General features: G+C 42.1%; 1 protein-coding gene across 4 annotated transcripts in view; it reads right to left on the reverse strand.

Moving 5' to 3' along the window:
* The window catches only part of GIPC2 (GIPC PDZ domain containing family member 2), a 346,096-nt gene extending 330,355 nt beyond the window's left edge, over positions 1–15,741 (reverse strand). The window contains exon 1 of one of the 4 annotated variants that reach the window (XM_064588939.1): positions 14,265–15,741. In XM_064588939.1, coding sequence (XP_064445009.1) covers positions 14,265–14,504 — 240 coding nt within the window. In that variant the 5' untranslated portion in view covers positions 14,505–15,741. The remainder of the gene's footprint in view (positions 1–14,264) is intronic. The other 3 variants (XM_064588940.1, XM_045897337.3, XM_045897336.3) reach the window with 3 other exon arrangements.
* Between the last annotated feature and the right edge of the window lie 7,905 nt (positions 15,742–23,646).

Raw genomic sequence — 23,646 nt, forward strand, 5'->3', positions numbered from 1 at the left:
AGGTCATGATCCCAGGGTCCTGGGATCGAGCCCCACATCAGGCTCCCTGCTCCGCGGGAAGCCTGCTTCTCCCTCTCTCACTCCCTCTGCTTGTGTTCCCTCTTTCGCTGTGTCTCTCTCTGTCAAATAAATAAATAAAATCTTAAAAAATATTTATTGAATCATTGTTCTAGATACCTAACATGCTATTTAATCCAATTCTTACAACAAATCCCATAAGGCAGGTATTATTTGTACATTTTGCCAGTGAGAAAATTTAGGCTAGAAGGTGGCATTTCCAGGAGTCAAACCCAGGGCATGGCACTCTACCCTGAAACCCACCCCCATCGTATGGACCTGAAAGCTTTTCTATCATGCCACCTTGACTCCCCATCTGTCACAGGACCCTGTGAACCTGTCAAATAGCCACAGCAACATGTGTTGCTTTGAGATATTATAAAAGCCTAAAATATCACAAACTTAACAAACCACTCTCCACTCTGCATAATTACAATCCTATAAAATTAATCCTAAAACTGTACAAAACCAACTAGTCTTTCCACTGGTTTTTCCCTTCTTGCTTTCCCATTTTTTTTCCTCTTACCACCTAACTTCACAGCATAGGTAAAGTACTTAATCTCAAGCAACTGGTTATAAAGCAATGTTGCTGGCGGGCAGGGGTGATATTGGCCCTAATGAAACAATTTGAAATTTTGTGGAGGCTTTTCTGGTTGTTACAATGATTGTGTGACACCACTGATGTAGGGATACTGTATGAACTCTAACACAGAAGCCCAGCTCAGTTAAGAGCTGTTTGGCATTCCATATGATTTTCAAATGTCCTCCCAGATATTCACATTGGGAAGAGGAAAACAAAAAGATTTAAGCCTAAACCCTAGCTCTGCTACAAAGTATTTTTGGTTATCAATTTCCTGGACTGCAATTACCATGTAAATCAAGGAAAAGACTTACCTGTTTGTGCAGAACTTTACCAAGAACTATTTATCATTTCAGAAAATCAAGTCATTCATGACAATGCTATTCACGTTATATTTTACGCTGAAAATTCAAGTATCTGCTCCTATTGCTACATTACAGTAATTCTACAAACATCTACAAATATTATTTATCCCTTATTTCTTTATACATTATGTAAAGAAAGTCAACAACATTCAGTTGAATATTGTCTTATTCTTTAAATCCAAACTTATTCACTACAAATAGGTACAAGCACCTAACTGCTTCATTAGGTCTTCTAAGATACTTCTCCCCATGTTGAAATCCATATTTGTTTCTAATATTAGAGTTAAGGGGTACCTGGGTGGCTCAGTCGGTTAAGCATCTGACACTTGATTTCGGCTCACTCAGGTCATGAGATCAAGCCCTGCATGGGGCTCCACACTTGGTGGGGCATCTACTGGAGATTTTCTCCCCCTCTGCCCCTCCCCACCCCCTGCATGCACATGTGCCTGCTCTCCCAAAAAATGAATATTAGAGTTAAGGAATATTTTTTTTCAATTACATATATAGGTAGGTATAAATTTTTATTTCAGGGTAATAAAACATGGTGTTACTTTGAGCCCAATAAGGTTAGGAACCACTTGTGTAAAAGGAAAAGGTATCGGCTTTGGGTCCAGACAAACCCAAGACCAAAGACATCCCTCTCTGGGCGCCTGGGTGGCTCAGTCGTTAAGCGTCTGCCTTCGGCTCAGGTCATGATCCCAGGGTCCTGGGATCGAGTCCCACATCGGGCTCCCTGCTCCGCAAGAAGCCTGCTTCTCCCTCTCCCATTCCCCCTGCTTGTGTTACTGCTCTCGCTATTTCTCTCTCTGTCAAATAAATAAATAAAATCTTTAAAAAAAAAAAAAAATCCCTCTGGGTACCTGGGTAGCTCGGTCCTTAGGGGTCTGCCTTCGGCTCAGGTCATGATCCCAGGGTCCTGGGATTGAGCCCCACATCAGGCTCCCTGATCAGCAGGAAACCTGCTTCTCCCTCTCCCACTCCCCCTGCTTGTGTTCCCTCTCTCGCTGTCTCTGTCAAATAAATAAAATCTTTATAAAAAAAAAAAAAAAGACATCCCTTTAGACTGTGTGACTTGAATAATTTACTTTTGCTCTGAGCTCCAGTTGCCATTTGTAGTCATCTCTAGGGCTTTGGGTAGGAACTGCCATTTCTAATAGGATGGCATTGGTTAAAGGATAAGGGCAGATATTCAACAAAAATTCCCTTCGTTCTCAAGATAGGTTTCCCTTTCCCAACTCACCTCCACATAAAGATAGGAAGGGGGAAGTATAAAGAAAACAGGAGAAAGAGTAACAGGAATCATGACCAGCACCTAATACCTAGCCACACCCAGAACAAACCGCTAGTATCAAATGTGAGAAGTTGCAAGAAGTTAAATTAAGATTCTGGACCTGGATCACCAAGGACATGGTGTTAATGCCAATAACAGAAACTACTACTATATTAACGCAGTATGTGGATATGTGAATTGGTTCAAGAATGGAAACAGAATTATCATTTCCTCAACCTTGTTACTGTGTATCCCTTTAAGGCCACATAAAGTTAACACTACAACTTGAGAACTTTTACAGATGGATATGATCTACAGGATCATCCTGGATTTTAGCCATTAAAAAAAAAAAAGGTTGAGGGGTGCCTAGCTGGCTCAGTCAGTAGAGCAAGTGACTCGATCTCGGGGGTCATGAGTTCAAGCCCCATGCTGGGGGGTAGAGTTTACTTAAAATAGTAATAGTTAAAAAAAAAAAAAAAAAGAATTGAATCTGTTCCTCTACATGTGCTTCTGCTCACTGATGTATCTCAAGATTTGGAGCAGTGACTGGCAAAGTCATAATCAAAGTCTTCTAATGAGATTCAGTAGGCCTAATACCTGTATCTTCTATTTTAAAACTATTATACTCGCCTTGCTATAAATTCATAACATGTACAAATGATGAAAATATGCATTTTTTATACGATAAACACCTCTTGTTAAAGGCATCAACCTTTTCCCTAAGTACTTGGTTCTCTATACACATAAGCAGGAAGAAATATCTCCCCAGAGGTTTCTTTTGAAGAATTAAAATTCTTGCTAGCATTCCAATGTAGGAAGGAGTCCATCTGGCTCTGCCAAGTGTATGGCTAGCAAGATTTATCTGGGATAAAGGGTCCCCAAATAGTTCTAGCCATATATTCAAAAGTTGTAGAAAGTCATCATTGCTTCACTGCACAACAACACAGAAGAGACTTTTCACAATGGGCTAGCTTCTATTCCAGGAGGAATATTGAAGCCATCCTAAAAGGTAAAAATTTACCTATTTTCCCTGTGGATTTCATTAGTTCAACCAGTAAAAACGTTATTTTTTTTTTATAAAGAATTTATTTGACAGAGAGAGACACAGTGAGAGAGGGAACACAGCAGGGGGAGTGGGAGAGGGAGAAGCAGGCTTCCCGCGGAGCAGGGAGCCCGATGTGGGGCTCGATCCCAGGACCCTGGGATCATGACCTGAGCCGAATGCAGATGCTTAACGACTGAGCCACCCAAGCGCCCCAACCAGTAAAAATTTTAACTATACTTTTGATATTGTCTCATGGGGGGGTGGGGGACTAGGAATCAAACCTCATCTGCTTAAGTCTTAAGGTACAACTATCAATTTACAAGAAATACAATGACAGGGGATAAGCTACACTTCAGGGATGCAAGCAGCAAAATACAAACTGAAAAACTACACAAAATAAATTATCTGGCTTCTTCAACAAATAATTGGAAGGGGAAAAAACAGAATGGAAGGAACCCATACATTAAAAAAGACTCAAAAGACAATTAAAAGCAGCCAAAATTAGATTATGGTGTTTAGGAAAACACATTTAGGCGATAAAATTTTAAGGGATTAATTACTGTAAGTCAGGATAGTGGTTACTTGTGGGGGACAGATGGGAGGAGGCGTTTGGAAGGTTCTGAGTTGGCTGGCAAGGACTATCTTCTGACATGAGTGTGGTTACAAGGATGTTCAACTTATCCATTAAGTTGTACATTTGTTTTATGTGCTTTTATCTAGTTGTTCTATATTTAATACTTTTTTAAATGAGGATAAAAAAATATTGGCAAGTGCTGATAATTGTTGAAGCTGGGCACCTGGGAGGTATAACACTATTTTCTTTTGCATGTATTTAAGTTTTCCATAATAAAAAGTTAAAAATGAAAAAAAATTTACTTCATGCTAACTGCTAGTACCTGCCTAGAGCAGCTCTCAATCTTATGGAAAGGACAGTAAGTCAACAGTTATCATTCCGTCTGTAAGAGTTGTGGAAGCTCAGAGGAGAGGCAAGAAACCTTGAGCTGGGGGTGCAGATGGGGGAGGTGAGGGAAGCTCTGGGTAGTGACTCCGGAGTGTAAGTAAAAGTTAATTAAAGAGGCTCTTAGACTGAGGTGGTTCTAGTATCTCAGCAGCCCACGTAAGCAAATGAAAATATAAACCTGTAAATGCCTCAGGGTTAAGAATACAAAACCTAGAGATAACCAATCGCAGTGAACAAGGCTTTCCTAAATAATGCAAACAAAAATTTTCTTTGCTTTAGTTTCCACATCTCCTCTATAAAAACCTTGCCCCTAGTTCCTATCTGTGGAACACTTCTAATCACTTCTGGTTTGGCACGGTTCAATTCCAATCGATTTTGCTCAAATAAACCCTTAGGATTTTTAACATACCTCAGTTCATCTTTTAACACAGTTAATAGGGAAGGAGAAGGAGAAAGATTCCCAGGTACTGGGGAGAACAATGCATAAATATCAAGGAGGGTAGCAGTGTTGGGGGGGGGGGGAAGGTGCCTGACTGGCTCAGTTGGTAGAGCATGCAACTCTTGATCTTGAGGTTGTGAATTCAAGCCCCATGCTGGGTGTAAAGCTTACTTTTAAAAATGTGCTAAAAAAAAAAAGTCATAGGGAACTGAAAATAGTTTCAGTCTGGACAGGCCATGGAAGATATCTACCATTCCCCTAATTAAAGTAGTCTTCAGAACACCTGTCATGCCCACAATCCTCTCCAACATGACTTCTTAACTACCACTCACCTGCCTTTGTTCCACATGCCCCACAGGCTAGACCAGAGATGAGCCCCTGATCCACAGGCTCACAGGTCCTGTCCCACCTGTTCTGTACCCAGACTTGTCAACACAGAGACTCACTCTCAGGGAGGCTGAATTTGAGACACACTGGGGCACAGAAAATAGAGCGGTAACAAAAAAAAGACACAGAGATGAGACAATAGAACCTTAAAGGAGCAAAATCAAAAGGATGAGAGGCATTATTCAGTCAAGAAGAGAAGTTCGGGTGGGGGAGGGGGGAGGGGGGAGGAGAGAAAGAGAGGCTGAAATGCAATGTGAAGGATTAACAGACTTGCTCTTGGTTCTCCAAAGTCTAAAGCTACTGCTTTCACCTGGACAGCATGAAGGATTCTACAGTTCTCCATGGAACGTGACTACCCAGCTGCAGAAGCTGTCCTGAGCTTCTTTAACTCCCTATACATCCTGATACAAACACATACATACATACAAATTGCCTAAGGTAATATGAGTGTTCCATCTCTAGAAATTTGCAAGAGCCTTTCATGTCCTCTCAGGATGGGAGTGGTGGGAGGGAGTGAGGGAAGGCAAAAAGACCAGCCATCAGCCTCTGACGTAGCAGGCTAGGAGAGTGGTTGGCTTCTGCCCAGGGGTTCAGACTTTACTCTAGGATTGTTCACATGCTAACTTCAGGTGATTTCCAGCAACAAAACAAACAAAACAGTTTTATTCATTTCTTATGTTCCTGATAGCAAAGAGGTCTACAAGGCAGCTGCTTAGATTCTAGCGCTTCTCAAAATAAGTTATTGGTTTTGTTTTGAGTTTTTCATCTAAAAATGAAGCTTTAAAAAAAAGCTGATGCCCTCGAGGGATAGTAAGCATATATAATGATTGTAATATATTTAGAACTTATCAGATGGTACTGTACAATTCCAGAAAATATCCTATTCAACTTACAAAACACTAACAAGACAAACATAGCAAATGAATGGTAAATTGTATTTTTTTTTTTTTTAAAGATTTATTTGACACAGAGAGAGAGAGACAGCCAGAGAGGGAACACAAGCAGGGGGAGTGGGAGAGGGAGAAGCAGGCTTCCCGCCAAGCAGGGAGCCCGATGTGGGGCTCGATCCCAGGATCCTGGGATCATGACCTGAGCCAAAGGCAGACACCTAACGATTGAGCCACCCAGGCACCCCTTGATAAATTGTATTTCTACTTTATAAAACAGACGTCAGGGAGCATTCCTCTGCTGAAAAACATTTGAGTTCTTTTCATTGCTTACAGAATAAAATCTATACAGCTTCAAAGACATTTATAGTCTCACAATCTACATCTTCAGTTCCTACTGTAGCCACCATTTAGTTTTATTTATCAGACTTTCACCGAGCAGCTAAACCATCTAGCTACTCTAGAGACAAGATTTAAAAAAGAAAAAAAAAGGGGCGCCTGGGTGGCTCAGTTGGTTAAGCGACTGCCTTCGGCTCAGGTCATGATCCTGGAGTCCCGGGATCGAGTCTCACATCGGGCTCCCTGCTCAGCAGGGAGTCTGCTTCTCCCTCTGACCCTCCTCCCTCTCATGCTCTCTGTCTCTCATTGTCTCTCTCGCAAATAAATAAAATCTTAAGAAAAAAAAAATTTTTTAAAGAAAAAAAAAAAGTCCAAGCCCTCCCTCCCCCCCCCCAACCGTCCTGGGAGAGAGGAATAACTAAATTCAATTCAGTGTGCTAATGCTAGGTTAAAATCATGCAATAGTGGATATTATACCTAATCTAGACTGATGGATTCACAAGGAAGGCTTCTTGGAGGAGGTGACAATTGAGACTGGAGAGTTAAATAAGAGTTATCAGAAATGAGAACAGCATGGGGCACCTAGGTGGCTCAGCCAGTTAAACATCCAACTCAATCTCAAGTCTTGATCTCAGGGTCATGAGTTCAAGCCCTGTGCTGGGCTCCACACTGGGTGTGGAGCCTACTTAAAAAATAAAAATTAAAAAAAAATGAGAACCGTAGAAAAGGCACAGAGAAATGAACAGTTAAATATTCCGTAATATAGAGGGGATGGTTAGGAAAGGAGATTAGAGCAGCAGGCAAAGGACAGGACTCAAGAGGGAGGAATAAGAGACATTGTTTAGCTGGTGGGGGTTATTTGTAAGTACTTTTGCCTGAATATTTGTGTTCCCCCTCCAAAATTCAAATGTTGAATCCCCACAGGGGATGGCATTATTAGATAGGGCCTTTGGAAGTTGCTTAAGCCTTGAGGGTAGACCTTGTGAATGGGATTAGTGCCTTATCAGACATTCCAGAGAGATTACAGCACCTCCCCACCCTGTGGGGATACAGCAAGAAGGTGCCAACAATGAACCAGGAAGAGGGCCTCACCAGAAGGCGGTCATGCACCAGCCCCTAGAACTGTGAGCAATAAATTTATGTTGTTGAAAAGCTACCCAGATAGGGATACTGTTATAGCAGCCAGCAAGGAATAAGACAGGGAGTAACTGAGAGCCCTGAAGGTTTCTAATAGGCATGATCAGACCATCAAAATATTAAAAAAGAAGATGGGCAAGATCAGAAAAATCATTCTGGGTGCCTCTTTAGAGTCAGTATAGTAATAATCTAACAGTAACAACGGTCAATGCCCTCCAGCCAAGGACCAGCAGTACTTCTCACCTCTAGTTTATTGTTCCTTGCATCAAGGGAGACAGCATGCCGAGGGGAACCATGGAGGGGTCTTAGTAGGAGGATGCTAGGAAGGATTTGGGAGCACGTGCAAGGAAACATGGGTTTGCTCTGGATAGGGTGCCATCAGGAAGTGAGGCAATTCTAGGGCTATCTTAGTAAACCTATCTCTAAGGCGGGAGAAATTATCAAAGCTAAAGCTATGATTACTGAAGGAACAGCAGTCATTTGTATCAGTCATCTCGTCTGGGGAGCAAGGGGGACACCTGGTCATTTTTGTGGTGTGAAAAACGTTCATGTTTTAGTTTCTGTCCGGACAGGATTACAGAGTGATGTTTTTAGTTTTTTGTTTTGTTTTTTTTTTGTTTGTTTGTTTGTTTTTAAGATTTTCAAGTTTTGGGGCGCCTGGGTGGCTCAGTCAGTTAAGCGTCTGCCTTCAGTTCAGGTCATGATCCCAGGGTCCTGGGATCGAGCCCCACATCGGGCTCCCTGCTCAGTGGGAAGCCTGCTTCTCCCTCTCCCGCTCCCCCTGCTTGTGTTCCCTCTCTCACTGTGTCTCTGTCAAATAAATAAATAAAATCTTAAAAAAAAAAAAAGATTTTCAAGTTTTATTTAAGTAATCTCTACACCCAATGTGAGGCTCGAATTCACAACCCTGAGATCAAGAGTCACATGCTCTTCCAACTGAGCCAGCCAGGCACCCAAGATTTTCTTTTAAAGTAATCTTCACACACAACATGGGGCTTGAACTTACAACCTCAAGATCAAGAGTCACAGGCTCTTCCAATTGCGCCAGCCACACGCCCCCAGGTAGTCTTACTTTTGACTTGCCCCATCAGTCACAGAATGCTCTTACTGGATTTTGAGGTTCTGTGAGACCATTTATGCCCAAAACGAGAAGCCAACTCCTACCAGTGAGTGTCAAGCCAGCTCCCAGATGGCAGGGGCTGCTCTTCTCACTCTTAAACTCTTTCTATTCAGTTCCGTTGGGCCTGCTTCACAGTCCTCATAGCTCAATGCTAAAATTCACACTGGATTCCTAAATTCCTTCATTTGGTGTGTTTTTGTTGTTCCTAGGAGGGACCGTATGCAAGTCGGTACACCTCATTTTGCTCTAGTCTTCCTGGATTTCCCATTGTGAAGCAGAAAGACACGGTTCCACTTGCCAGTTATCTGCATTGCTGGGAAATGATAAAGTCTGCAGTGCAGTTCATGTTCTCCAGAAGTGCCACATAAATACAGAATATTGACTTTCACAAGAGCTCAGCACTGATGCCAGCAACTTGAGAAGGAAGCAGTTTCTGGGAAGCTTTACAAGGCAGCTCCCCATACACTAGTTCAGCTAGGAAACAATTCTGCTTGTAAACAGAGCCCCCAACTTCATAATTCCTGGAATTTTTAGAGATGAAAGAATTGCACACAAATCAGTTTCCATACTTTCCATACCCTTTTCGTGTCCATATTTTACCCTCTTACTCCCCACCCACTTCAAGGTAGGAGCGATGCTCCTCATTCCTACCTCCATCAAAAGCTAAGTCTTTCTTCACACCACAGCAGGAAAAGTTAACGTCTACATAAGATATTACTGTAACTGGTACTAAAGCTGCATATTGAAGCTACAGGATTTTAACTACTGTGTGAAGATTCTTTTATTCAATGAATACTTGAGCTCCAATCACATTTTAGGTATGGTTCTAGGCCCTCTGGGGCTATATCAGTAAGCAAAATAGACAAAATCCTTGCCTTTGTGGAGCTTATATTCTACTACATGGGAGAGGAAAAAGACAAATATACATAGGATGTGAATATGCTATGGAGGAAAATTAAGTGAGGAGGGGAATTTTTTTTTTTTTTTTTTGAGGAGGGGAATTTTAAATGGGATGATCAGTACCAGCCTCACTGAGAAGGTGATATTTGAGCAGATTTAAAGAAGGAACAGCCTTCTGCAGGAAAAGGCTCTGGTAAAGCAACAGCCCTAAGGCTCAAGAGTTCAAGGAATAGCTAGGAGGCCAGACTGGCTGGAGCAGAAGGAATAAGGATATTAGAGAGGTAAAAGGGCCTGCCTATAGCCCATTGTAAGATTTTGGCTTTTGCTGTAAGTGGGATGGGGAGCCATCAGAGTTTTGATCAGAGAGAGAAGATACAGGATATGTCTCACTGGAGACAGCAACTTTTGAGTTTTGCTAGAAAAGAGAAATGGGGTAACAACAGGAGACAGGGGCAGGTGAAAAGGGAAGATTTGTTGAGAAAAATCACAGCATAATTGTTATTTATAAACTGTTGTATATAAAGCTTGAAATTAAAATCACAATTCTCAAATTAAAATCTCATCTTCCCAAGAATACTGCTTTATTGGACTGCTTTATGTATTGAGAAAGAAGAGCCTACATTTGCTTGACCCATTCAATGAACTATTTAGTATTATATATATATGAACGAATACAACCAAGTCAAAGGAAATTTTTTTTTTTTTTTTTTTAGATTTTATTCGTCAGAGAGCAAGCATGCACAAGCAAGCGGAGTGGCAGAGGGAGAAGCAGGCTCCCCGCTGAGCAGGGAGCCCCATGCAGAACTCGATCCCAGGGCCCTAGGATCATGACCTGAGCCCAAGGCAGACGCTTAACCAACTGAGCTGCCCAGGCATCCCAATAATTAAATCTTTAAAGACAATGAGCTTTCATTTCCTGGATATGTGAGGTATCTAACTACAAAACTGATTTCCTTAAAAGCTTGTTCGAATTACCATTTTCTACAGTCTTTCCACATAAAAGATAACTAAGAAAACATGTCAGGGCACAAACTACTGCCAAACAATCACAGCGGTCATATATTCAAAATGCCCCTTCAACAAATGTTACGACTGAAGCTCAAGAGTTTAATGATCAATTCCTCTGTATAACCTGAATATTTTAAAAGACGGTACTAAACTTTTTGTAAAAGTGTCCCTGCATTTACAAAAGTTAACTGCTCTTTTAGGCAAGATTTACTTTCTTTTTACTGAACTGTTCATTTAGTTGTTTAGAAAAAAATATCAGCTCAAAAAAATATCTGCATAATTGGCCATCTGTTTCAAGGTAATGATCACAGGCTGCAAGTGATTCATAGCTTAGATTCATAGTTTCCTCCTTCAGGGACCTTGAAATAGGTGAAATTCAAATTAGTTTCACAACAGCATTTTTTTGAGGCAATATTTTTGTGGTGGGGTCTGAGGCTTTAATTGAAAAGACCCTTTGTTTTAAAAAAGAAGTTTTCCTGGGGGTGTCTGGGTGACTCAGAGTCCCAGGATCGAGCCCCACATCAGCTCCCTGCTCGGCAGGAAGCCTGCTTCTCCCTCTCCCACTCCCCGTGCTCTGCTCTCGCTCTCTCTGTGTAAATAAATAAAATCTTAAAAAAAGGTTTCCTGGGTTTGTATTTGAAATTTGAATGCAGTTACCTAAAACCTCATAGCCGATATGTAATGGACTTGGAACCAGGAAACCTGCATTCAAATCCTGGCCCTGCCCCATACCAGCTCAGTGACTCTGGGCAAGCTGCTTAACTTCTTAGAGCCTCACTTAGCTTTATAAAATGAAAAGAACCCCTACCTCAGTGCTGTGGGGAGGATGGAACGACTACACTGTAGACTTACTTACATGCCTAGCACAGCCATGGGCACATTATGAACTCCCAGTAAATCTGCCACACCTGAAATCAGGTCAGGCCAAGTCCTTCCCTTCCCCCCCTCACCCTTAGTAAAGAAGGTTCAACTCCATACAGAGCTATTTATAACCCTATAGCCACTGCTCTAGAAAAAAGGCAGGAATTCTGAGCTAACAATCTATTGAATCTATTAAGAGGGGGGAAATTTGTTTTGTTCCCACTGACAACTCAAAAGTTTATACCACAATTACCCTTGCTGGGGAAAGGAGACAAGAAATGGGATCTCACCAGAGTGGTTTTAATAAATTACTTGTTTCAAAATTAATTGAGATACTTAGGACATACTATACTATGATGACCAATGCTTTATCCTGGATATACTTAACTATTTTTTTTGTTTTAAAGATTTTACTTATTCATTTGAGACACAGAGATACAGAGAGAGGCAGAGGGAGAGGGAGAAGCAGGCTCCCCACTGAGCCAGGAGCCCAATGTGGGGCTTGATACCAGGACCCTGGGATCATGACCTGAGCCAAAGGTAGATGCTTAATCATCTGAGCCACCCAGGAGCCCCATACTTAACTATTCCTAATCCAAATGGAAAACTTGCGTTAAGGTTGGTTATATGCGTAAGTATACTAATATATATATTTGGAGTTATAAAAATACATGAACTTTGATATAGAAGGATTACACTATCTCAGAATTTTATCTATTTCAGTGCATTGGAAACTGAAAACACTGACAATGGCTTCCAAGCTATCACAGACACCCGGGAAAACTTGGGAAGCAATACAGAATAGAAGTTCATGGAATTTGGAGTCAGAAAACAAAAAAAACACACACCTGGGTATAAACCCAGGCTCTGCTACTATGTATAATTTTGCAAAAGTTTGTGAACCTCAAAGCCTGTTTCCTCTCTGAAGCAGTGATATCAATATTTTTCTTCCAGAATTAACCGGATTAAATAAAGTCAAGCACCTTGAGCTCAGAATAATGAGGAAGGCTATTAATGCAAAGCAATTGAATCTGGAGTCCCTGGTTATAGAAGAGACATTTAACCAATTGAGCCACCCAGGCGCCCCTAGAAGAGACATTTAAAGTTATCAGTTAAGTATGCTAACAAGCTCACTTAGCTTAGAAACGAGAAGATCCAAGTTTAAATAACATCCCAGATTTTTTTCTTGCTAATTGTGTGACCTTGGCCAAGGCCTCAGCAACTCACTTAACTGCTAGGTATTGGTAATACTAGTTACAATTTGTTAAGTGTGGACCATGTACCATGCAATCTGATAAGTTTATATATGAACTCCAGTCTTTACAACCCTTCAAGGTAGATGTTCTCTCTGGATTGTTTTTTGTTGTTTTTTTGTTTTTCAAGATTCATATTTTTAAGTAATCACACTCAACGTGGGGCTCGAACTCACCACCCAGAGACCAAGAGTCACAGGCTCTACAACCTGAGCCAGCCAGGCACCCCCTTTCTCATCTGTTTTATACATGGCTGAAAGTGAGGGAAGTTAAACTTGTTCAAGGCCACAGAGCCAGTAAGTGGTAGAACCTGGACTCACATCCAGGCTTAGGGGTCTCCCAAATCCTGTCCTCAGCTACGCAATGAACTACACGCCACCTGCTTCTCCTAGAAAAAATGACATTATTCCCGTGAAAGTGCTTTTTGAATTGAAATGTCCCATACGAACGCGAAACACTGTTACTACTCCAGGTCAACATAAATAATTCACAAAATGGGTTTGTGATTTGCCCCTCAGTGCCTGGGAACCCTGAAAGCACAAAAGGTTACACTTCAAGCTCTCTTTCATCTCCCCTTGGAATTTTGCCGCGACCTCCATTTTATTTGAGCAGACCTGATAAACAACATTAAAGAACAGAAATCCAAGTGCAGCTCTGTGCCATTCAAAGGCAGCTAGCTCTCTGCACTCCCTGGAGTCCAGGGCAACATTTCATGCTTTTCTTTGAGATGTGGACAAAATATTTCCTTGGCCTAACTTCTCTTGCATCTGCAGTTCGCTCAGGTAAGCATAAATAAAGTAGTCCCATAAACACCCACATAAACTAGTGCTTTCTACATCACGCCCATAGCAAACGAGTTCCAAACGCGCATGCAGTCAAGCTACCTAATGCGAAGTTCAGCCCCTTTTAAAGGACAGGGTGTAAAAATTGAGAGTCGATCTTCCCTCTGAAAGTTTTGTTAACTAATCCCATGGAGTTAGCTATAATTCTCTTCCGTTATGCACCCTTGGTATGATCAACTTCTTGGGAATACCACCAAAGGGACTCTGGTGTTTGGCGCTAGACAAGACATCTGAGGGGCTAAGTGGACCTCAGTTTGCTATCACCTGGCAGGCCCTTTTCTCACCCTTCCTTAATCTGGGAGATGCTCCGCGTGACCCTCTCCCCCCAGCAGAGGAAGGAGAGTAAAGTCCAGATGAAGTGGAGGGTGTTAACGTGCTCAGTCATATCTCCACTCCGGGGAGGCGCTTAAGCCCGGAACGGCTAACCCCGGGACAACTAAAGCATACTCATTTGCATGCGGAAGAAATGAGGAAGAAAGGTCGACCCCGGTTTCCCAGAAGCCAGGAGCCTGGGGAACGCGACTTTCTCGGGTCCCGGACTTACCTCCCCCCTCCTCACTTCGCCCGGGGCGCTGCAGGCTGACTCCGCGCTGCATCCGACGTGGGGCTCGGCACCGCGGCGCCCTGCCAGCCGGAGCCAATTTAAGCGGGCTCGGCACGTGGGAGAGGCGGGGGGCGCGCGGGGGGGCGCGCGGGGGGCGCGCGGGGGGCGCGCGGGGGGCGCGCGGGGGGCGCGCGGGGGGCGCGCGGGGGGCGCGCGGGGGGCGCGCGACGCCGCGCGCGCCAGCCTGGGCCTGAGCTCCTAGCCCTTACCTCAGACGCTGAGATCTCAAACACTGCCGCGATCTTGGCGTAGAGCTCCCGGATGCTGGCGAAATCCTCCACTCGGCCCGTGGGGCTGCCGTGGGCCAGCTGCGCGTGGAAGACCACCGTGCGTGTGGGAGGCGGGGGGTCCGGGAGAACGCCGCCGCCCGCGCCCACCGGCTCGGCCTTCACCAGCTGGGCGGCCTCCTTGGACTTGGCTCTCGCCTTTCTCCGAAACCTCAGGAGCATCTTGCCTGGCCGAGGGCGGCGGGCCACCTGCGCTGCTGACCGCCGCCTGTCCGGCTGAACGTCGCGGACTTTGCGCTCGGGCCACCGGGCTGCGGTCAGGTAAAAGCCGCCGCCGGGCCAATGGCAGCGGTGCTTCCGCCCGGCGGCGCCGGCTCAGAGGCCCCCTCCTCCGCCGCGAGCGGAGGCGCCTGGACCGCAGCGGCCACCTGCCCTCCCTCCGGGGAGATCTGGGGAGAGGAAGAGTTGGGCCCATTCCCGCGTGTAATCTCCCCGCCTTTAAAAACAAAACAAAAACAAGACAAAAACGGTTCGGTTTCCGCAAGAGCCTTGAGATGCTGAAGCTACAGAACAACACGTCGTAGAATACAAACATGGTGGCCTTTCTGGTGCTTGTCACGAATCTGAGGTAGGCTCTCGCACAGGATCGGCCACTGGGCATAGGCATTTAAGAAGAAGTCGACCTTCGTCGGCCTTCCCGGCGCCTCACCCCCTGCCCGGCGGACTTGGAAGGGAAAGTTTGGAGATTGGTGCCGTGTTCAATTCATAGTCGAACGCGCCAGCCGGCCCTCAGCAACCCTTTTTACTCCCCGCTGCCCTGGGCAGTTTTCTCTCCCAAGTGTCCAGCGCTCTCCCCAAGTCATGCGCCGTTCTTGGTCTCTGCAGCGGACCCTGCCGCTTATTCCACAGAGAGAATCGAAGCCATTCTGTTCAGTGTGTGAGCTCCCTCAGTTTCCCATCCTACTGTGTAACTTCACCCACTTCCCATCACCAAACTCCGAAGAAATCTCTTCTTTTTATTTGACCCTTGCCCTAATCTCTTCACTCTTCTAGGATCTTTTTTTTTTTTCAATTCCACTGTAATTAACGTATTACACCGGAATTGTAAATAACGTAATTTCAGGTGTACAGCTTAGTGATTCAACGATTCTTAGAATCTCTATTTTTAAGCTACCTGTTGGGTCTTGTCCTTCTCCCCATCTGGTGCCGCTCACGGGTGGTCCGAAGCCCAGATCTTTTACACTGTTTTCAAGTCCCACCTTTGCAGTGGCCTCCAGCGACATCTTCACAACAAAGCAAAAATAATCTTGAATTATAGGCTGCTTTTCCTCACTTCCCCCTTTGCTCTTAGGCTCACTGTGATCAGACTTTGCCCTCACTCCACTGAAATTGCTTGTACTCTGATCACTTCTTAATCATCAGATACGATTAACTCTTTTCAGTCTTTATCTTACTTGACCTTTTAGAGTATCTGACGGCATTGACCATTTCATTCTTAAAACACGCCTCTGTTTTGACGTACCTCTCTCCCTCTTTGCTAACTGCTACTTTCCAGGAACTGTTTTCTCTGAGGCTATTATTTTTCTTGGCCGTCTTTTCTGCATGCTCTCCCTGAATGACCACATCTGTTCTCTTGGTTTCAGTAGATGTTGTTGACCTCCAAATTTATATCTGCAGCTCAGTCTACCACAAAGAAAATGTACTGCGGGAAACTCAAAGTGAGATTTTACAAACTCATCCTTTTCACTCAAAGCATTTTTTTTTACTCCTGATTTCAGAAAATAGGATAATGTACTCTAATCCAAACCAGACATCTTTGAGTCATTATACCAAACTTTTTCCCCATCTCTCACAACAACTCAGTCCTGAAAATCCATGTTTCTCAAATTAAGGTTAGCAGATGTCCTGAGGGAAGAAGGGGATCTGTTAATTCTTTAGAATAATTTTAATATTTTCGTTTTATGTTATGTTCTATGACTTAGAATTAGTATAAACATATTCCAGTTCATATGGGCTTTAAAAATTAATATAAACATATTCTGGTTCATATTTCCTGAAAAGGAAATACTGCCACAGGATCTCAGAGCTTTTGTGTTTATGATTGCTATAGGACCAAATAATATTACTTTGTCTTGTGCTGAGAAAAAGGTAGAGAAAACCTAATGTGTAAGTGATGCATTCCCATCAAGTGAAAGCCAAATAACTTTCACAAAATATTGTATGAATAAAAGGCTCACTGAAGTTTGATTAAAGAAAAGTAGGAAGAGAGCTGAGTCACCCTAGGGTGTATGGCAGGTATATTCTCAATATCCAAGCAGTGTGAAGGAAAACAAGAGGGTGTGAAATTAAGAAAAACTTCCAAGAATGCTTTTAAGCTGTGTCAAATAAAATATCAAACAGAGCAAAAGTATTGGCATAGGGTAGGAAGGTTGGATTCTATAGCCTTTCAGTTCCGTTTAATTTCTAAATCCTATCTTTCTTTGCCTTGAGGCCTACATTAACTTCGCCTTCATGTACAATCTCACTCAAAGAACAGCTGTATTAGCCACAGTCCCAGAAGAAAACAGATGGTACACTCAAATTAAGAATATTTGGTGATGGTTTGACAAAGGGACCAGGCAGGTGGTGGTTAAGATATACTCATAACATATAGTATTGTATCCCAGGGCCATTTCTATCCCAAAATCCAAAGCAGTGAGGAATTTATTTTTTTTTTTTTTTAAGATTTTATTTATTTATTTGAGACAGAGAGAATGAGAGAGAGAGAGCACATGAGAGGGGGGAGGGTCAGAGGGAGAAGCAGGCTCCCTGCCGAGCAGGGAGCCTGATGCGGGACTCGATCCCGGGACTCCAGGATCATGACCTGAGCCGAAGGCAGTCGCTTAACCAACTGAGCCACCCAGGCGCCCCAAAGCAGTGAGGAATTTAAAAGTTCTGTAGACAGGGCGCCTGGGTGGCTCAGTCGTTAAGCGTCTGCCTTCGGCTCGGGTCATGATCCCAGGGTCCTGGGATCGAGTCCCACATCAGGCTCCCTGCCCGGCGGGAAGCCTGTTTCTCCCTCTCCCACTCCCCCTGCTTGTGTTCCTACTCTCCCTATCTCTGTCTGTCAAATAAATAAATAGAATCTTAAAAAAAAAAAAAAAAGTTCTGTAGACAAAAACACCTTGAGAGGACCTGTGACATTTGTTTGAAGGAAACCTCTAGCCAGAGGCAATCTAGAAGAAAAGCAGCTGAGGAAATGAACAGCATGACCCAATACTCTTAGACCTGAGCAAAAGGAGCCCCTGCTCCAGCTCTCCTTCAGAGGCACAAAACCCTACTAAGTATGGAGTCCGCAGAGTCAAGGGGCCGTGGCCACCCAGAACTCATGCTGTCCCTTCTAAACCATGCTCTAGATACCCAGGTCCCTGGATTTCCCTGCCAAAGTGGCCCCAAGTCTCCTTCCAGAATTTGTATAGGCTTTCCTAGGGTACAGCCAGCACTGCTGGTGGGCACAACCCTGTACCTGAGGGTAGTCAAGGAGCAGCTCTTTGCCAAGGAAAGTCAATGGGAGGAGGTGAAGCTGGGTAAGAATATAATAGGTAGACTGTAGGCAGAGACCCTTTTCTCCCCATGTTCTTACTTTCTAGTGTGGAACTCTGATGAACTGAGGAACTCTAAATTTGTACTTCACTTTCAGATCATTATGAAAATATATTGGTTAAAATAGAAGGATATTGGGGCACCTGGGTGGTGCAGTCAGTTAAGCATCCAACTCTCGGTTTCAGCCTAGGTCTTGATCTCCGGGTCACGAGATTGAGGCCCCGTAGGGCTCCACGCTCAGCACAGTCAGCTTGAGATTCTCTCTCCCTCTCCCTGCCCTTTCTGATCGTTCTCTCCCTCTCTCTCTCTCTCCCTCTCTCTCAAATAAATGTCTTTTTTAAAAAAATAGAAGAATAGAACATATATTATTTGACAATTTGTTTTTTTAAGCAATTAGTTTTCGATGGTTAAGATAATGGGTATCTGGACCTCCATTTGTACTCTTGCCCTAGACCCCACAAATGTGCCTACCCTGAACTCATTCTCCTCCCTCCCTCAGATCACCTATTCAGAGTCAACACTAAACCAGATGCCAGCGGGAAGAAAGTCTCTGTTTATATGGCCCAGGCTGCAGATGCCACTGGGAAAAACTAAAAAAGATTAAAGTTGGTCTAGAGAGACTGGCACACCAGCCCACCTAATCCCTCACTTTCCTGAATTCCTAAAGTACAATCTAATGTTCTAGAAATAGTTCTTTACAAGAGAGTTTTGTATTTGCAAATATGCTGACTTTTTTCACATATGGTAAATTGTCTACCTACCACACAGTTCCTTGATGGTAGAAACCATGTTTCATATTCCTGTTTAGTATCCTCTCCAGATTCTCACATATTGTTATGTATATAACAGATAATCAGTAAGTATGACTGATAAAATAAATTGACCTTTCTTACTACCTAAAATAAATGCTTAACCGACTGAGCCACCCAGGTGCCCCTACCTAAAATAAATGAATTAACTTCAATTAATCGAAAGTATAAAGTCTACATTGTACGGGGTGCCTGGGTGGCTCAGGCAGTTAAGCGTCTGCCTTTGGCTCAGGTCATGATCCCAAGGTCCTGGGATTGAACCCCACGTTGGGCTCCCTGCTCAGTGGGAGCCTGCTTCTCCCTCTCCCTCTGCTGCTCCCCCGGCTTGTGCTTTCTTGCTCTCTGTCAAGTAAATTTTTTTAAAAATCTTAATAAATAAAAGTCTGCACTTTACATCAAGGCTTACAGTCCAACCCATGTTATTGATCTACAGTATTTCCACTCAGTAGCATTTGGCGTTTCTAACAGCTTAAAAGTATCAACTCTAAAATCAAATATGAATGAATCATAAAAAAATTCTAAGATTAGGGCGCCTGGGTGGCTCAGTTGGTTGAGCGACTGCCCTCGGCTCAGGTCATGATCCTGGAGTCCCGGGATCGAGTCCTGCATCGGGCTCCCTGCTCAGCAGGGAGCCTGCTTCTCCCTCTGACCCTCCCCCCTCTCGTGTGCTCTCTGTCTCTCTCATTCTCTCGGTCTCAAATAAATAAATAAAATCTTTAAAAAAAAAAAAAATTCTAAGATTAAATTAATATAACCTTAAATGTCTGCCTAAAGCAATAATATTAACTTGTTTATAAGAAAACATGTAGTCATCAAATGAATCATAAGATAAATTTACTAATTTGTTTTGCTCAGCAAATATAGCCTCTAATTAGAACATGTAAGATAAGGTATGCTGAAGAAACATACACTGTCCACCCCTCCCCCCAACAATTTCCCCTCTCCCTTCTAGTTATATATGTATCCAGTAAGCAAATACTTGAGAGAAAATAAACACAGGCTTTGTCAAGCCATATGCAATTTTCCCTGGAACTGAAGATAGCATGTTTTATAGTTGCATGGCAACAATGAACAACTGAAGATGACAAGTGGGCAAGAAAATAACTCTTATTATTTAGCTGAAATTCAAGTAAATTTTGTTAGGAATAATTGGAAATAGAGAACTAGAAAGTGGGAAGAGGAAAAAGCTGAAGTGATATAGTGGGAAGAATAAAGTTAGTAATCAATAATAAATAAGTGTTCACTGAGCACCAACCGTGTGTCTGCCTTAATGCTCAGTATTCTTTTGTGAAGCTAAGTTCGTCATATTTTTTCTAGTGATTATTTGTTGTTTCTCATACATTAACTTGGAACTCACAACCTGGCTAAAGAAGTTAATGTGAATTAAAACCTTAAGTAAACACAATATCCTGAGACCCACAGGATAAGACTTAGAGTTCAGATATACATATATTTCATTTCTCTCAGAGTCACTGCAAAACAGTGAGAAGGAAAGCAGTGCTCTACGTGAATATATGAAAGATAAATGCCTCAGGGATTCAGAGAGGGGATTAATACCCTTAAAGGGGCTTCAAGGATAACAGTAGAACTAACTACAGTGGGTACTTAGTGTGCATATGAATTATGAGTGAAGGAGGAGAGAGTTACCTAAAATGCAGATGTCCAGGCCCCATCCTAAGATATTCTGGTTCATCTGGGATGGGCTCCAACAACCCACATTTTCTCATGTCCACCCCCAGGTAATTCTCATACAGGTAATCTGCAGAGCATATTATATGAGTAGATGACAGTAGACAGTACATCTTGGAGGAGCTGGGCAACAGAAAGGAGTGTAGAGAAGGGTAAGGCCATTCTAGGTGGGTACTGAAATTCTTTCAGTAGGCTAGTATTTCCTATACATAATCAAACATAATTCTTTGGAGGTCTTCGTTTATCGACTTTTACTATTTTTCAGTAAAGTTTCCTTACACAAGTAAAATGATGAACGAGAATACGAGCATTCGGGAGCTCAGTATTTTACATACGTTATCTCATCCAGGGATACTTGGAAGAAGCCCTCGGGCATGGAGTCCAAATTACTCTGCATCACTAAGGTTATGGTAAATAAAACAGTGAAAAAGCAAGAACAGATGTGAACGGTAAGCTGATTTAACAAATTCTATAATAACATACATATGGAGGAGCTGCATGGAACTTAGCAGCCACATACAAAAGTCATATATTTTACTCATTTAAGAACTGTATACAAAACTGAAAATAGTAGGAGTAATTAGTTGACATGCAAGCCTTTGAGGACTCTTTGAGAGTTGGGCAAATAATTTCGTCATACAGAACCCAAAAGAGTAGATGGAGTAAAACATACTTTCAGTAAAAGCAATAACCTAAATAATCTTTTGAAAATAATTATTACAGTAATTTTAAGGTCAAGAGATAGTAAAGACAAAAAGATATCATTTCTCTAAGGAAAAATATCTCACCTAAGAGTTGAAATTCTGGAGTAATTATGTTACATATCAAAAACATGATGGGGCGCCTGGGTGGCTCAGTCGTTAAGCATCTGCCTTCAGCTCAGGTCATGGTCCCAGGGTCCTGGAATCGAGCCCCGCATCGGGCTCCCTGCTCTGGGGAAGCCTGCTTCTCCCTCTCCCACTCCCCCTGCTTGTGTTCCCTCTCTCGCTGTGTCTTTCTCTGTCAAATAAATTAATAAAATCTTTAAAAAAAAAAAATGAATGCTACAATCCATTCATTGGTGGAAAATGTGAAAGATTGTCAGCACCTGAGAGTCATTAGCTGGTGATGAGATAATTGTCTCCAACTGTTCCATTTTAAACTTATACATGGAAGTGGTAGTTTCTCAAACATGGCCAAGCATTTTTCATTTTGTTCTTGGTTTTATTTGAAAAAATATACCAGTAAATATTATCCAAATATTTTTGCCACATTTGTTCGTTAAAATTAGAACACTGAATTTACCCAAAAAGTTTTTTAAGTTAAGAATTTTATCTGTATGGGCGCCTGGGTGGCTCAGTTGGTTGAGCGACTGCCTTCGGCTCAGGTCATGATCCTGGAGTCCCGGGATCGAGTCCTGCATCGGGCTCCCTGCTCGGCAGGGAGTCTGCTTCTCCCTCTGACCCTCCCCCCTCTCATGCTCTATCTCATTCTCTCTCTCAAATAAATAAATAAAATCTTTAAAAAAAAAAAAAAAAAGAATTTTATCTGTAAACTAATCATTATAACCTCAGTCATTTAAAATAACATAATTCAGGTTTTGCTATAATTTTATAATATAGACAGGGCTGAAGTTTATATCTGCCAAGCAGAATGCAGAGAATGTTGATTAGCATGGCATAGATATAACCTGAAAATCTGAATGGAATTTTTAAGCGGGCATCCTGCCTTCCACTTTCCTTTCAAAAGTCAAGTGAACAAATAAAAATGTATATGTTTTTAAAAAGGACAAAATCAGCCATAAGGGAATATTCTACAAAGATGGTATCATGTTCTATAGTTTCCACAACTGTTATAAATCAGGGAAGCTGTTCAGGATACCAATTAAGTGCATAAGTTTTACATTAAGAGAACTGATTGAAGTCATCATGCTATTATATGATAGTCGACAATGATTTGGGGCAAATCTTTTCATCTCTCTTGGCTAATTTTTCATGCTTAAAGATATTTATTTCTTACGGTAAATAAGAGGGTTACATGAAATAACATCTGCAGATGAAGTAACATTGTACTCAGCACGTAGTAAATACTTAAGAAATATTAATTATTAACTAACACAATAGATATTCATAATGAAATGAATGACATACTGTAAGATCCTGTAGTATCTTCTGAATCAAATATGTGTTCTGTGTTTGATAACAGTTTTCATACAACATATTTCACTGTACTCAGACTTTGAAAATAGGCTATCTGAATATGATATATTTTAATTACTCGATATAATCAGAACATTTTATTCCAAACATTTTGGATTAAGAAAAGTTGCTTTAAATTGTGAATATAAGTTATAAGAGAAATATTAAAAATACTTGCAATTCATTCATTTTAAAGTGTAATAGGAAATTTCACATTTGCTGATCACATTTTTATCTGCTAATTAAATCAAATCCTAAACTACATTTATTTAGCAAATGAGTATTTCAGGTTATAAACTATACGAGAAAGTAATCAAACAATCCATCTTTGTGATACATTTTATTTAATATTTAATTCAAAATGGTCTACTTCTGGAGCGCCTGGCTGGCTCAGTTGGAAGAGCCTGTGACTCTTGATCTCAGGGTTGTGAGTTCAAGCTCCATATTGGGTGTAGAGCTTACTTAAATATTTTTTAAAAACATAGTCTACTTCTTCCAAATTGCTTCTAGGATAAATAAACATAATTTCTTCTGCTTAAAAACATTTTGCATTATCGGGTGCCTGGGTGGCTCAGTTGGTTAAGCGACTGCCTTCGGCTCAGGTCATGATCCTGGAGTCCCGGGATCGAGTCCCGCATCGGGCTCCCTGCTCGGCGGGGAGTCTGCTTCTCCCTCTCCCACTCCCCGTTTGTGTTCCCTCTCTCGCTGTGTCTTTCTCTGTCAAATAAATAAATAAAATCTTAAAAAAAAAAACAAAAACATTTTGCATTATCTACCTTCTTGGATATCTATCTTAAATAAAAATACTATATAAATTTTACAAAATGTCTACTATTTAAATTATTCAGCGTAAATCCAATCCAACACTTATTGAGGAATTGTTTTGCATTAGGCCTGACTTAAAGGCTGGGGAAGAAAAGTCAATTTCCAAGAAGACCCACTCTAGTGAGGAAGATTTACATAACTGTTAATTAGACAAGGTGGAAAATAATAAGCTCTTCCAGAAGGAAGCAGAATGAGGAAAAGATTGATTCTGATCAGGAATGTCTCACATCTGAGGTAGAGCTTGATTTTTTTTTTTTAAGATTTTATTTATTTATTCATGAG

Source organism: Mirounga angustirostris, unplaced genomic scaffold (assembly GCF_029215605.1).
Source record: "Mirounga angustirostris isolate CCGP_5_RB_7025 unplaced genomic scaffold, mMirAng1.0.hap1 SCAF_4, whole genome shotgun sequence".
NCBI classification, from domain to species: Eukaryota; Metazoa; Chordata; class Mammalia; order Carnivora; family Phocidae; genus Mirounga; species Mirounga angustirostris.